General features: G+C 37.8%; 1 protein-coding gene across 1 annotated transcript in view; it reads left to right on the top strand.

The window, feature by feature from the left end:
• Positions 1-17,004, top strand: part of PPP1R3A (protein phosphatase 1 regulatory subunit 3A) — a 48,156-nt gene extending 31,152 nt beyond the window's left edge. Inside the window, exon 4 of the mRNA XM_069976207.1 lies at positions 11,856-17,004. Within this exon, the coding sequence (XP_069832308.1) occupies positions 11,856-14,045 (2,190 nt within the window). The 3' untranslated portion in view covers positions 14,046-17,004. The remainder of the gene's footprint in view (positions 1-11,855) is intronic.
• The last annotated feature ends 311 nt before the right edge of the window (positions 17,005-17,315 follow it).

The following is a 17,315-nucleotide window of genomic DNA, read 5'->3' as shown; positions in this document are numbered from 1 at the left end:
TACTGTGGTGTGAAAGTGGACTAAGGACACAAGTTCCAATGCAACCTCTGGTTATCCAAGCTGAAATTTTTAAAGATTCCTTTGATGTTGTCAATTACTGTCATTAGACCTACAGTCAGGCCAGGGATTGCAGCCATAATAAGAACATAAAAAATACAGAGACTGTATATAAAATAGTGCAGCAGAAAGCTGTACGTTTATGGTACAGCAGCAAATCAAATAGAAAGTACATGTACTTGGATTGGTATGAAGATTTATCTTGGTGTACCAACTCTGCACCATGTGAATTTCTCCATTCCATAACTATTCTTGTTTTCTTATCATGTTTATGTTTTTGATAAAATTTATTGGCATACAATTATGCTCCAATATTTACTAATGAATAATCAATAAAAAAAATAACCAATTCAGGTGGGGTTTAAATTAGAATGCATTAAATTAGAATGCATGAAAACCAGACATTATAATCAAATGTGGTAATTTTACCATTGTTCTAGTTGAAAAAAATTAGATTTAACACAAACGATAATTTTGTATGATCTGTCAAAACATTACTTTGCCAAAGGAAGTTAACAGTACATTTTCTGTAGCGTAAATGGTTCAGATAAGGTAATAAAGCAGATTCTGACCATCTTATTTGATTTTCTAGAGGTATATTCTTTAGATATTTGTAATTTAGATTTGTACTTCCAACACTTTAATGACTTAAACAATGAAGCAGTATAAGACCTTGAAATACAGCCATCTAGCATGGTTGAAACCCACAGGCATTAGCTCACTAGACAGCTGAGCAGTTGACAAGTAGCATGAACCTTATGTTAGAAAAAGAAGAAATTGTAAGATTTGCATATAATTACCGAGATCATGCAAATGTCAGTTATGAATATAAAAAAACACAGGCATTTCACTGTTAAATCCTGACAGTTGGCATCACTGAAAAGCTCAAATGCATTTGAGTACTAGTTGGCAGAAGGTCATTAAAACAGAATTTGCAGATACATTAACACTCTCACTTTTCTTTGAGTGATAGTTTGCTATTTATAGTTGGCTGAGAGTTTCCAGAAAACATACTAGCGGGATAAGTTGTAGTGGGCTTCCACATAAAAATTGCATGGAGAAGTATGGGGACATTGAGCCTTTTTTAATTGATTTGAAAGAAGCTATCAATATACAGTACGTATGCATAAAGTTGAGATCGAAATGATGGTTCTGACATTTGAGGGGAAAAAAGACCGAAATGATTGGAGGTTTTCCATTGGAATGACAAAATTAACTACCTCCATACAGAATACCAACAATAGCAAAAGGAAAAAAAAGAGAGAGAAAATTCATAGTTTGCAAAACTTCCCAGACTGGCAAAAGAATGAATGTGAAATCAGCTGTGATATTTGTGAATATCTGTTAGGTATTCAATGTATGAAAACATCAATGCAAACAAAGATTTAATGGGTCTCCTTATGCTAATGTTACATGATTGCCCAAATACTAGATAGTGCTGATGAATCAAGAATCTACAGAAAAAGTAGTACTTTAAAAATGGGAATAAATTCACCATTGGTAATGTAACGTCTTGAATTTCTCTTTTCACCCCATTTTTTTTTTTTTTAAGAGTCTAAGTACCACATCATATTCATATGGTTACAGTTATGCCTATGTAGTGTGTTCTTAAGAAAAGGCGATTCTCAATTATATAAGAGTAGTTTAGATCTATGGTTTAGAATGAACCAATAATTTATTTCTACAGCATTATCTGTTATGTTTCATTCTGTTATATTTTATTTTAGAAGTGAGGACAAAAATATATAAAAAAAAATTCAATTGTTTTCACTGAAACTATAATATAATAATTTGCAAATAACTTGATTTATCTATAGTTTGATATATTGATATAAGTTTAATACTTATACCTAGCTTCTAAGAAAAAACAGCCTGCATAGAAACACACCAATGGTATACTATAGTAAGGTGGACTTTGGCTGTGTGACTGTGTGTAAACTACTAATGAAAAACGTCCACTGTTTCAAAAGACGTCCGAAAATAATGATAATGTTCATTATTTTGATGTCTGCGGCAAAACATCCGTTATTTAATACACTGTCTGCATTGGACGTCCTTCTTCTCATGGACTTGAATGTATTGCCATTGTAGTCAGTTTAATCGCGGCAAAATCGGATATTTGTTTAAATATCAAAATCTGATGCTTTTTCAATATTTTTGACATTGAGTGAACATAGGGGGACATTTATTAAAACCTGCGCTTTTTACGGCGGGCGTAAAAAATTTCCCTGCAGCTCCGGAGCTTAGGGGATTTATGTAGAGGCGCATTGCCTCTACATAAATCCCAATTTCACGGAGCCTCTCCATGGGAAAATTTTGAAACCTACGCCAGTTCAGAGCTGGCGTAGGTTTCAGTATCATTTTTCATCGCGAAAAATAATAAATGCAGCGGACCCAGAGTCCGCGCCCCCTCCACACCCCCTCCCAGCCCCACTGGCGAAGGTGGAGTAAAATGGCCAGATGAGAAAATTTTATTCGCAAAACGGCCATTTGCAAATAAATTAAGTGGCATCTGGCCGTTTTACGCCAACAAATACAACTTTTTTGCTTGATAACTTCCCCCACAGCCTATACATTTAATATCATATCTGTATATTAGCTTTTTAAAATATTATTGTGCTATGTTTCTATATACAATATACAACAGGTTATTTTATTTAAAGTGTTATTATCATGTAATACATTTCAATACAATGTCTCCTTTTAATAGGCAGTAGATGTTTAATTCCGGCAATACAACATTTCCTAAAGTGAAAAATAAATGTTTTTCGGCCCATTTATAAATTAGAAAAAAAGCACAAAGTAATCTTAGACAAATTTATAAACACATCTAACAGATTAATGTTCATCCAACTATTTATATAGTAGTAAATCTATAATATCCCACACCTATAAATAGTGAACAATTTCCCTCAATGTATTACATCTACAGTATATATTTCTGCAGTAACTATAGAACAAGGAAATTATCTTCTTCAGAATTAGTATGAATCTTGAGCCGAGCAGATATTTCAGTTATTTCTTATTATTGAGGCTCTACAATGGGAATAAGTCCAATTAATTGTAGAAGCTGGATAAGTTATACAATCTCTAATAGCAACACGACTATACAAATTAATATATTGACTGTAGCTAATGCTAATCGTACACTAAACTGCAGATATTAAGTTTATTGTATTTCTTCTTACTTTAGTTATTATTGGACAATAAGTGTTATGGTAACTGAACATGAGATCATGATGCCTAAACCTTCTTCTTATATCAATTATAAATGTAAACAAATACATGAAGTTCAGTAATCATTTCAAATTTTTTGCTGCTATCACCATATTGTTATTGTATTTAAATGGTAACAAAAGGTTTTACATGACAGAGTGTTATATACAAGTAAATAAAAAAAAGATCAAAATGTGTCATTAGATCTAAGTATTATAGGTGATTAATATTTGAAAAAACTTACAGAAAATTGATAAATAGAATTAAAACACTGCTAGATTATAAAAAATAGGATTACTTAATTTAGAAAAAAAGATGGCTGAGGGGCGACCGAATAATATAAATTCTATCTCAAAGTTCAAAATAGCGATCTTTCCATTACCTATTTATAACTTGGACCATATTTATAACAAGGCAATATCCTCTAAATATAGAGTGAAGCTTCCACACCAACACAGCAATTCATTCTTTACTGTAAGGGCAGTAACTTTATGGAACTCTCTGAGGACATTGTCATGGTGAACTCTTTAAAAGATATTTTAAAAAAGCATAGATGCATTTTTAGGCTAGGTTCACACTATGTAACAACAATGGCCTTTATTTGCCAAATACCTTTGTTATGAAAAACGGCCGTTGTTTTATGAAATATAGCCTTAAAATATATATTACAGGGATTTATTCTGTGTTGACAGACTAGGGCTGGGTTCACACACAGTATATTTCAGGCTGTATTTGGTCCTCATAGCAACCAAAACCAGGAGTGGATTGAAAACACAGAAAGGCTCTGTCCACACAATGGTGAAATTGAGTGGATGGCCGTCATATAACGGTAAATAACGGCCATTATTTCAATACAGAAGCCATTGTATTAAGATAACAGAAAATATTTGCCATTAAATGACGGCCATCCACTTGATTACAACATTGTGTGAACAGAGCCTTTCTGTGTTTTCAATCCACTCCTGGTTTTGGTTGCTATACAGCCTCAAATATACAGCCTGAAATATACTGTGTGTGAACCCAGCCTAAGGCTGTATTCCCACGTTCCGTGTTCATGACGGAACATGGATGAAGAATGCCTGTAACGGAGATGCTGTCCAGGCGGGGGAGAACTGTACTGATATGTGCGACGCTGTAATGAATCAGCCGCGCATGGTGCTGTCATTACAACACGGTGCATATCAGTACAGTTCTCCCCCACTCACAGCATCTTATCATATGCTGTCTGGGCAGGGGATACTCCGTTACAGGCATTCCTCGTCCGTGTTCCGTTAGGGACACGGAACACGGAACGTGGGAATACAGCCTAAGGGCCCTATTACACGGAGTGATAATCTGCCAAATCAGGCCAATTCATCAGATTATCGCCAAAGAAATGATCGTCATTTAAACTTGCTTTGAAATCATCGTTCACTGGCCATGCAATGCTACATGCAGTGGTGTGTGGCCAAAGGCTAGGGACTGTATAGAAATTAGAAAGTTTGCACTTACCTATGCTCCCCCATTGTCCTGCAGCCTTCTGCCCCTGCTCCCTGCTCACCTCTGATACTTCTAGCCCCATGACAGGCCGCTCAGCCAATCACTGGCCGTCCTGTCTCAGAGCCTCTCACTGACGTGATGGGGCCATAAGCGTCAGTGATGAGCAGGGAGCACAAGTAGAAGGCTGCAGGACACCTGGATAGCATAGGTAAGTATAAACTTTTTTATTTGTTACTTAAAAAGCAGGGGCTGCATTGACATCACTAATGATAGCCATGCACAGCGCTGATCTAGCAGATCCGCACTCACTAACCTTGAGGTGTCGAGCTGTCTAATATGGTCTTAGATTCATGAACATCGCTCTTTTTTATCCTTTCAAAGAATTTTTAGTGTTCCTTTTTTTTATCAATAACTATGTACACACAAACAGATTTCATTTCCATATATATATATATATATATATATATATATATATATATATATATATTTATCCATGCATGTTATCATAACTGAACTGAACATAACTGACCAAGGACAACATCTGTGTAGAACTTGTATGGTTTCTACGTGCAATGATTTCCTCCCACACACCAAAACATACTAACAGAAAAATTTACTTCCTATGAAATTAGACATAGAGTAGAGTGCATTTCTGGATTTAGGAATGAAACTAAGACATACTGTAGATAGGAGAGTACACAAAAGGAAGACCTATGTACAAAGTGTTTAAGTGTTTTTGAACCGTAAGTACAAAGCGAGGATTCATTTTTAAAGGGTGTCCATAGCCTTTAAATTGGTCAAACAATAAGAAACTATTCATTTTACTGATTTTTAATAGTTTTTAACCCAGCCTGGCTACATTTATCAGTAAAAACATCCACATTTAAATACATCTAAATTATTAAAAACCATGATACGAATATCATTGTGAAAAAAAAGGCTAAACCTGAACTCAAGAGTCATCTTAGATTAAGGTTACAAACCCACTTGGCGGGTCTGCAGCGAGTCTCCATGCTGCGTTTTTGCAGCGAGACTCGCTGCAGATCCCGGCCCTATGCTTTTAATGGCAGACAAACACGCAGCAGGGATGTACATCCCTGCTGCGAGTTTGTCTGCAGCCCACCCCATTAACCCCCCCGGCCGCCGGAGCTGATACTTCACCTGATCCCGGCTCCGGCGGTTCCCGATGTCTTCAGCAAGCCGGAGCGGGGACCAGGTGAAGTATATGCTCCAGCCAGCCGCCCGCAGCCCCGGCCGCCCGATTGCCCCCCCGCAGCCCCGGCCGCCCCCCCCCCCCCCGCAGACCAGGCCGCCCGATCGCCCCCCCCCACAGCCCCGGCCGCCCGATCGCCCCCCCGCAGCCCCGATCGCACGCCCCCCTGGCGCTCGATCGGGGGGGCGTGCGATTGGTGCTGCGGGGGGGCGTGCGATCGGTGCTGCTGGGGGGGGGGGGCGATCGGGCGGGCGGGGGGGCGATCGGGCGGGCGGGGGGGCGATCGGGCGGCCGGGGCTGCGGGGGGGCGGCCGGGGCTGCGGGGGGGGCAATCGGGCGGCCGGGGCTGCGGGGGGGCGGCCGGGGCTGCGGGGGGGGGGGGCGATCGGGCGGCCGGGGCTGCGGGCGGCTGGAGCATATACTTCACCTGGTCCCCGCTCCGGCTTGCTGAAGACATCGGGAACCGCCGGATGAGCGGTCGGGGGGTTAATGGGGAGGGCTGCAGACAAACTCGCAGCAGGGATGTACATCCCTGCTGCGTGTTTGTCTGCCATTAAAAGCATAGGGCCGGGATCTGCAGCGAGGCTCGCTGCAAAAACGCAGCATGCAGACTCGCTGCAGACCCGCCAAGTGGGTTTGTAACCTAAAGAGACATCCTCCAGCACTCAGGAGAGGACAAAAACGCTGTTGAGGAAACCTCTAGAGAACAATGGGCTTAGAGGATAGAAACAAAACTATAAATAATCAAATGTAAATAAAATAAAAAATTTCTTTGCATATATATTAGATAATACTTGCAATATTACATGCATTACTACACTTGCAAAAAGAGAATCAGTTGTACAGTAAAGACTAAAAAAGGGAGGGTAGGAAGGAAATGTTTTTATCCAGATTTTCTTGTAAGAGAAAGGAAGGGAGAGAACAGACAGGAAGTTGTATCTTTTCCTAAACCCCACCCTCCTAATAGCAATACACTATGCATATGCTCTTTCCTCTTAAAGCAGGGAAATTTACAGGACATGGGAATAAGCCCTTATTATGTACAGACATCCCCTAGAAGACTAAAAAAGTGTTGAAAGTGTTGTTTTTGTAAATCAAAGTAAATTATCCCATGAGAAAAGATAAAATCCCCCTCCTATTTAAAAATTTACAAATAATTAAAAAAAATTACATATTTGGTAGCGCTGCATAGGGACTTGCCCAAACTAAAGTGCAAAATTGATGCTTTTTGGATCACATCCCTGAACAAAAAGAATAAAAAAGTGATCAAAAAGTCACATATGTGCAAAAGTGGTAATGGTGAAAATAACAGATCATGGCGCAAATAAAATGAGTTTTCACATATCCCTACAGTCAAAGGTAAAAATGTTGTAGGATTCAAAATAGGACAATTTTAACCCCTAGGCGACCTTGGACGTACCTGTACGTCCAGGGCCGCCTACGGGTGTTCAGAGCGGGGCAGCTGCATTCGATTACCTTATGCAGCCGTTCCCTGGTGTCTAGTGGGGTGGATCGCTCCTCCGGGACGTTGTCCCAGAGGAGCGATCCACACATCCGGCTCGGGCCGGGGTCTGCGCTGCAATGGCGCTGATCCCGGCTCCGCACTCAATTGCCTCCCGTTACCTCTCATTGATCTATGCTGTATTACTATACAGCATAGTTCTCAATGAGAGATCAGTGTGCTTATACTAGAAGTCCCCCAGGGGGGCTTCTAGTATAAGTGTAAAAGAAAAAAAAAAGTGTCATTAATAATAAAAAAAAAACCTCCCCTAATAAAATTGTCAATGACCCACCTTTTCCAATGTTTTAAATAAAAATAAATAAATAAACATGTTTGGTATCGCCGCGTGCGTAATCGCCCAAACTAGTAATTAATCCCATTCCTGATCTCACATGGTAAATGGCGCAAACGTTAAAAAAAGCGCAAAATTGTGCATTTTTAGTGGCATCAAATCCAGAAAAATTGTAATAAAAAGCAATCAAAACTATGCATATGCGCAATCAAGGTACCGATAGAAAATAAACATCATGGCGCAAGAAATGACACCTCACACAGCCCCATAGACCAAAGGATAAAAGCGTTATAAGCATGGGAATAGAGCAATTTTAAGGAACATATATTTGTTAACAATGGTTTGAATTTTTTACAAGCCATCACATAATATAAAAGTTATAGATGTTACATATCGTTGTAATTGTAACGACTTGAGGAACATATATAACAAGTCAGTTTTACCCCAGGGTGAACGGCGAAAAAATAAATACACCGCAAATAAAAGAAATGCAGGGGTTTTTTTCAATTTCACCACACATTGAATTTTTTTCCTGCTTTTGCAGTGTACTTTATGAAAAAAAATCAGCCTGTCATTGCAAAGTACAATTAGTGACGCAAGAAATAAGGGCTCATGTGGGTTTCTAGGTGAAAAAATGCAAGTGCTATGGCCTTTTAAGCACAAGGATGAAAAAACGAAAATGCAAAAATTTAAATTGGCCTGCTTCTCTAAGGGTTAAGCACATGAGCTGAAGAATATAGATATATAGATGTCAGTTTTACCACATAGTAAATGAATTAAAAACAAAAGACACAAAAAAAATTTTGTTTCAATTACACATCACAAATATTTTATTTTGTTTTGCCACGTTTTATGGAAAAGCGTGTAATTACACAGTACAATTGGTCACAAAAAAATATACCCTCATATTATTATGTACATGTAAAAATAAAAAAATTATGGCGGTATTGCTAGGGGTTAATCTTACAGCCATTATTGCTACAGCCATATAATTAACTGCCAGGGGTTTTCTTTTGGGCCATTTATATGCCACAATACAGACATATGTTGGCGTTCATTTTGGTGCATAATTTGGGACATATTTGAGTTGAGTAAACCAAATGTTAAACGAACCACACTGAAAAAGCTAAACGATAGAAAAACACCAACACTTCCAATAGGAACATTTCCAATAGCAACAATCACTATACATATGGTACAAATGATATTAACCCATTAAGTAGTACACCTACAAAGAATATTTGGTACCCCAATATTTAAATAAAGATAACAATACCAATTTGGTAAAAATTTACAAAAAGCGCAAGCAAGTGAGCATAGGTTATTTTCCCCCCTTGTGTATTAAATTGAACTAGGTTTGTTACAAATTTACACACAATGTCAAAAATAGAGAGAAGGTGGACAATTTTCATATTTAAAATAACGTCCGTTTTTTCCGCGATTTAACTGACTGCAATGGCACTGCATTGAAGTCAATGGGAAGACAGACATCCAATGCACACAATGTATTGAATAACGGCCGTTTTTGCGGCGGGTGTCAAAATAATAAGCATTATCATTATTTTCGGACGTCTTTTGCAAACAGCAGACATTTTTTATTAGTAATTCACACACAGACACCGTTCTTTCTCCGTTTTTACTATTAAATTCAAAGAACTTTTCAATTAAGCCGCACCCAAAGTCCAATTAATAATCCTAAAGTAGAATAATGTGCAAGGGGAGGCCAGGCTGCTAAATGACGTCCGTTATTTTAGCATCAAAATGACGGACGTAATTTTAAACGGAGCTGAGAAAACTTTGTGTGAACATAGCCTTACAAAGAGTTGGGTTCTGTAATGAACTGAACTTTTGGCAAAGTTCATAACAAATCTCGGTTTGTGAAGTTTGGTTCACTTTTCTCCATTGGTAAAAAAATGTCCCATTTTGGGAGCTATACCTTTTGCTTTTAAAAATATCTAAATATAAATATTCAAACGGTGAGGTTTATTTCTCCCACAAAGTGCATTAGCAACGTTTCAGCTCAAACAATATGAGCCTTTCTCAAGCTGTGTCTCAGCTTGAGAAAGGCTCATATTGTTTGAGCTGAAACGTTGCTAATGCACTTTGTGGGAGAAATAAACCTCACCGTTTGAACACGAGCTACTTTGGAGTGCCGCAGTGACTTTCTGTTATTTATGTACATTCATACCCACGGTCCTCAAGGGTATACGCTGCTGGCACCAACAACACAAGGCTCCTAGAGTGCTGTGTCCACCTTCTACTGTATATATATATATATATATATATATATATATATATATATATATATATGGAAAAAACAGACAAAAAAGCATGGCCTTAAAAGGGTTATCCACTTAAGAGTTAAACAATTAAATGCTATCTGGTCTTACCAAGCCCCCCTGAGTATTTTGAGCTGTCTCCTGCCTGTCTAGCCTCTATTATTCTTGAGTTATAAGTTTTTCCAAAAGCTCATCTATATTCAAGATAAGAAACTACATTTCCCATCATGCATCTCTCTGATTGGTCCGTTTGTGTACTCCCCCCCCCCCAGCTTTCTTTCCTGCCCACTGCTGTCATTACTATTGCACAGTAAACACAGGACTGTTTTTTCTTTTTACTGATTTTGCATCACCTCACCCCAATATGTATTCCATACTAGCTGATGATGTAGCAGAGTTGATGTGCACATGGTGTAGCTATGTGCTGCATAATGGGCATCTGTATACTGGGGGTAAGGGGTGTAGTGTAGGTTTAGATCTATGCTTTCTGACTGTGAATGAAAACATTCTAGTTCCATCCAGATTCTAAGAACATCTATAACACTTACAATATACAGAGCTGAGACACAAAAACAGGTACATATGCCGGCATTTACTGAGAACAATCAGAGATAGAACTATAACTTTTCATAGTACATAAACCTAGGCTCAGGGATACATGTAAGTCTATGGAAGCAGCACAGGTGCAAGGAGATGATGCAGCTAACCCAGCCCCCAGAGAGGAGATCATATGTCCTGTGGCAACAAAGGAAGGGGGGAAGAGGGAGCTTAGCGTGGTCAGAGTGGACTCAGAGTAGAGGATTTTACATATCCAAAGCAGATAAGAATGAGAAAAAAGGGAAAGGATGCAAGATAGGTTGGTATTGGAAAGAGGAATTGTTTAAAATATTGTTTTTGTTACCCGATAACCCCTTTAATGTAAAGAAAAACATGCATTTTTTTGCCTATTAAAAACATCTTTTTTTAGGTCCAGTGCAATCCTCTAAAAGCAGTGTGTGAACAAAGTATAACTTTATAGTCATATGACACCTCAAATAAATGTGGGATTCTATAGAAAACATTATTGAAGCTACAAGGCTAGAAGAGGCTACAAGACATAATTATTGTACATAAAGATTTAGTAGTTCTGCTTGGATTTCTTTCTTAGTTACTAGTATGTGTTGGTTCAAAATCTACCCAGTGTATACAAAACTGTAGCCGTAACATACAAACAAAACACATATGTTCAGGTTATTCGAATTTTTTTTTATCAAAGTAATTATAAAAAAAAAAAAGAATTATAAAAAACATTTTCTTTGCCTTTCTAGATATATGCATGCAGGTGTAGATTAACAATAATTTAATACTGCTTCAGTCCATATTGAATTAAGCCAAGTGCATTCAATTCCCTCAGCTATCAAGCCCAGGCAAATGCAGCCCTTATGCCTATGAGCTGCAAAACTTCTCCTACACGCACCATGGGCAACATTCAGAGTGCCTGGGATATAATGACAGGTATGGTTCTAGGTAATTTACTCCTTATGGGGATTTACTGATAAACATTAACTTGCTTGTTATGCATAGGTCACTGAAGAACAGTGAATGTGAAGATATGTTTACTACCCTCACATAACCATTGCATCCTGAAAGATAAAATGTGCCTAACTGCTTGATTTTTACCCTATTTTGAAAAGTACAGGGGCATGGTTGCACCTATTAAGAAATTCACATCAAACCATGCATCTCCGTTTGTTTGTTTATGTGATGATTCATATAGAAAAATATATATTTACTTTACATTATATAAATTTTTTTCTTTTACTTTTTTCTCCATTCCAGCTAAGTCAGCGACTGATGAATGCCAGAATCACTTCGTCTGAAGAAAAATGCAGCAGTGGCTTTTCTGAAAAAGCTATTTCACCAAATGATAGACAAGTGGATGAAATAAATGAATATCTAAAGAATACTTATTCTGGCGCATCAGATAATAACTCACAACCGACAGAGGAATGTGATGAAAGAGGGGAATATCTTCCTATCACTGAGGTTGCCCCATCTAAGGGAACTAAGGACTTTATCTCTCTGCAAAGCAGTGATCATCATTCTGGACATTACAAAGAGCTCACAGAAACACAGGAATGTTTGGATGAAAGTGAAGACACAGATTTATATTTACATGACTCAGAATTAAATGAACAGGAAAAAATATCACAAGTGATTACAGATGAGGTATCATATGGGGAACCTTGTCTACGGCCATCAGCTGTAGAGCAAAGTGAGGACTTCATAAGTGACAGCTGTCTTAAAATATCAGACACTCCAGGTATTGTACAAGCTGACACCATGCAGATAACAGAGATAGAAGAAGTTTTAGATGATAATGCAAATCCAGATTTTAGCCACAGCACACTTTCTCTGCCATACTTTTCAACACGAGACACAAAGGGAATAAAAGATGAGCAAAGTGAGAAAAGTAAAAGTGAAACAATTGAGAATGACACACTCCTGCCAGGAACAACAGAACATACCGAGCAAGAGCATTTCATGTTATTTTCACAAAAGGATGACTTCCAGAATCTTTCATATCAATGTGAATCTTCCAATAGTAATATCATAGAAAAAGAAAATACCGAACCAAATGAAAAGGTTTGTAGCTTTACATCTTCAGGTGATGTGTACCTGTTTAGAGAGGGCCAAGTAAGGGATGGGGGGGAGGATGTAACAATTCAAAATACAAACCCTATGTCTTCCTTGCACAAAGATACAAAACATGTAGATGATGTCACCAGTCTATCAGATGACAAACAACACCTCCCTACTTGGAATGAAAAAGAAATCTCCTATTCTGATATTTTACCTGCTTCACTGTCCAAACAGTATTATGTTACAGCCCAAGAAAGTCAAAGTGATCAGGTACATGAAAAGATGCAGGGTCCTGATGATAAAGATTTGGGATCAGAAAAAGGTAATCACATAGATAAAGATGTACGTGCAGTTTATGATTCAGAAAAAGAATCGTCAGTGCTTGACTTCTCCCCATCAGCAGCCTGTACTACAGCTGAAAATGTGACCCAGAGGGCATTGCATGAATGGAATGCAATACTTGGAAGCCTTCCAAGTGAGCAGACACAGGGAAGCAAGGTCATCATTGCTAAGATAACTGAGGAAAAAGGTCAAAGTCAAAAGGGTTCTCAAGATAGACAGGGTAGCAAAGCCTCCTATATGGATATTGATTATAGTCAGAATGTTAGCGTACAACAAGAAATTGATGAGAAGGCAACAGAAAACATTACATTTGCTTCAGGGAATAAAATAGAGCTGTCCAGTGAAAATATTATAGCTGGTAACAAAGAGGGAATTGAAAATTTATCAGAGGAGAGCATGTTGAAAGCCAGTGATATTTCACATTTATCTACAGAAGATGTACATTATGGGGGTGTCTCATACATTCCCAGGGGACAACATGAATTAGAACAATATGAAAGCAAGTCAAATTGTTTAGCTGGAGAAAGTGTTGTAGAACATGATGTTACAGTCACCCAGTTCAGTTATAGTATTACAGTGCTGGGGCAGGATCAAGCTGTAAGATTAGAGGAGGATGTGGCAGCTGAAAGCGAGACCATAAATGTCACAGAACTTTCACCATTGATTATAACAGAAGACAGAGAGAGCATAGATAATGTGCAGGCTAATATGGAAGAGCGATATGTTAGGCCATCTATTCTTATCAGTGAGCCTGATGATGAAGGGGATGCTCAATGTTTGGAAACAGAACAGAATAAGCAGGAAGATACGCAACACTTTCTCAATGATCAAACATGTTTTGACCAGCAGACTAGCGCAAATGTCACAGAGCCCATAAATATGGGTCACATAAGCTCGAAGGTCTTCTGTTTTATAATGTTTGTGGTGTTTGCTGGCCTGATGTATCATTTTGATTTTCTGGTATGTTTTGCCCTCTACCTTTTTTCATTATATTGGCTATACTGGGAGGGTGGCAGAAATAAAAATCCTGTTAGAAAGGAGTAACAATATTGTTTCACAATTCAGTTAATAAAAGAACATCAATTCAGGGGATAAGTGGACCTTAGTGAAAGTACATACTTGTCATCAGCTTTCTTGATTGATTGTTATTTGAGATAGGACCACATTAGAGCGATATCAGGACTTGTTAAGTATTTACATCTGCAAAAATCTGGGAAAATGATTGTGGGATATTTTTCATTTTTATGGTATGTAAATTAAATTTCAGCCTGCCGTGTGTACCAACCAAAGTGTACTTATTACTGACAATAGCTCATTGCAGATTAAGGCTATGTTCACACATTGTAAAAATAATGAAGCTGCTCATTATTTACCAACTGCTTTTGTGAAATATGGGCCTTTTCTTTCACACATTGGGGGAAATTTATCAAGGGCTTTGTGCCTATTTTACGTGATTAATTTACATTTTTTGCTCATTTTTAGACTGAATAGTAAATTTCCCCCATTGTTTTATTAAAAAAAAAATTGTTTGTTTTATTTTTAAAATTACGGCTGTATTGTCTATGGACAACGGCTAGAAATAATTGACTTGTTTATTATTTTGATGGCTATAGCAAACAACGGCCATTGTGCAACACACTGTGTGACCAATAGCCTTTGTTAGCATTGACTTCAATGCAAATCATTTTATTAGGAAAAGAACGTCCGTTATAAATTGAAAACAACGGCTGTTCTCTTCATAAATGGTAAGTTGTGTGAGCATAGCCTAAAGGTGTTGGTCCTAGCAAACAGTCAGATTACAGCTAAACATTTTATATTATGTTTTATATAGTAATTGCAGGAAATTAGATTTACAAAAATGAAAGAATATTGGCATTAACGCCATGGTCATAGACTTGGTGACCACATTGTTAACCCAAGCAGATGCCATAAGAATTCCATTTGACAGGGTTTTGTGAGCTATGCCTTATCTGTTCTTTTAAACTAGTTTTAAGCTGGATCCATGCTACAGTGTTGACGTCAAACAATATTAACTTTTGCATAGAAACACGTTCAGAGTATGTACACAACATGGTTGACAAAGCACTTTGTCATGAATATGAAAAAAACCTTTTGTACTTTTTTGAACTTTTGAGTTTCTTCCTATGTAATTGACATTACTTGTATATTTTCTTCCGTGAGAGAATGATTTATGTCAAACTTGCTGTTTTTACTGTTAGATCATGGGTCTAAAAGTTTTGTTTTTAGGTAAAGGGGCTTGTCTGGTTTACCTACATCTGAAATACAACACTGGTTAGTTAATATAAACCAAAGCCCTCCACTCTTTGTAGGACATAAACCCCTTTAAAATACAACAGATGGTGTTGTGTCACTCCGAATATTAAAAGGGGAATAGCCTATGAATTATGAGGTATATGATATGGATTTTAACCTAGTACTAATAACAGTAATAATATGGCCTCTCTGATGCCGCTAATGTAAAATAGTATATATAGCTACCTAAAGCTGGAAGCTACATGCAGAATTCTCAAAAAACACTTGTGGTTTTTTGAGCCACAATTTTGGGAAAACTGCGTGATTAATTAAAAGTAATTCCTACAATGCACATTTTCTTACTAAATGTTGCTCACCTATATGCAGGCCCATTATGTTCATGGAAGGAATTCAGTGGGTACTTTTGACAGGGAAGTTGACCTTAACATTATCTGCTCCCCAATCTACATCCTCCATGTTCACCTGTTGTTGTCTTAATATAAATACAGCTAGACACTAACCTTGCCCATGTATGTCCATTCATAAGCTAAGCTGACTACAGGGATTTCCATGACAATTAAACCCAAATCGTGAACGCAAGCTTAAAGTGTCACTGTCGTGAAATTTTTTTTTGCAGAAATCAATAGTCCAGGCGATTTTAAGAAACTTTGTAATTGGGTTTATTAGCTGAAAAATGCATTTTTATCATAAAAAAGCAGTTTGAAGCTCTCCCCCCTGTCTTCATTGTTCTCCTATGGAGAGAGCTAAATAAAAGGCCAAAAAAGGACAACAAAGAGTTAATCTACAAATACCTCACCCTCTATTTCCTTTGACAGTCACCACTGACCTCTCTGACCTCTGAATACAGCGTTCACCCAGCTCCCTGCCTGTAATCCTCTGTTATCTGTTTTCTGCTGTCGGTTAACTCCCTCCTTCTTCCCCCCCCCCTCCCCTCTCCCTAGAGTAGACAGGGTTGTGTCCTGGATATCAAGTCGGAAAGCTCGGGGTAGTGGGGGAGGGATGAGGAGTGCATGCACCAGCGTAGCATGCTCCCAAAGATTCTTGAGACCAAAAAGACAAAAAAAGTATGATATTTATAACCTTTTAAACAGCCATCAGCTAAGACACAGTTATGATTTGTTTTTTCTCCCTCCCTAGCAGATACCTGCCCATGTTTGCAACTCTGAGCATGGTATAGAGCTGACAGGTTCTCTTTAAGTCAGTCAAATCTAAAAGTGGTTGACTATCTAATGTGTATAGGCATGTCACAAAAATAAGGTTTTGTTTTCAACATATGAAATTCTTTGCTCCTCTTGTAGGTAATCTAATGCAAAACTCCTCCCTTTTCATCACTGAAAGCATATGCATGTTGGTCAAGCAGAATGTACATAGATATAGGAGAGTAAGGAACAACAACCGTCAGTTAAACAAGTGTATAGGTACCTTAAACAAACTCATGGTAATTTAAACTAGCTTTATTGCCTAGGAAAAAGTGTGTGCTAAATAATGGAGCAGCATATTAGAAAGTTCAGTTCAGATCTACATAACAAAGTAAATCAAAAGGAAATACATGACAAATGAAAAGGAAACAAGCAATACAATATTAGTAATTATCAATGGTTTAGGTGCTAGTAGGTAATGTAACAGGCTCATATACTGCAGATTTCTTATATTTGTTTCAAGTATTAGTTTTGTTTTCACAAAAGCTGTTTGGAAAGATGTTTCTGTCTACTCCACATTTCAATAAAAAAAAAAAATAGGTACAAATCCAGCAGTGTGAGATTCATGCTTACAACTAAAGTGACCCATTAGAAATGATATGAAAAGCAAATTCCATAACTATATGGTAGGTGTAAATGTAGAGATGGCAACTAGTATCCAACACAAAAGTAAATAGGAATCATGAGTGGAACATTTCTTTGATGTGTAATTTAGATTTTTAGTATAATGTATTACTGCTATCTTTTGCCATTTTACCCTTTATATCAGGAAAAATCTTTGATTTGGCTGAGGGCTCAAGTGCACAGCCTTGTGTGTGGACCCTGTATGATGTCACAAGGA

The sequence above is a fragment of the Dendropsophus ebraccatus genome, chromosome 1, assembly GCF_027789765.1.
Source record: "Dendropsophus ebraccatus isolate aDenEbr1 chromosome 1, aDenEbr1.pat, whole genome shotgun sequence".
NCBI classification, from domain to species: domain Eukaryota; kingdom Metazoa; phylum Chordata; class Amphibia; order Anura; family Hylidae; genus Dendropsophus; species Dendropsophus ebraccatus.
This window is presented reverse-complemented; position numbering and strand designations above follow the sequence as displayed.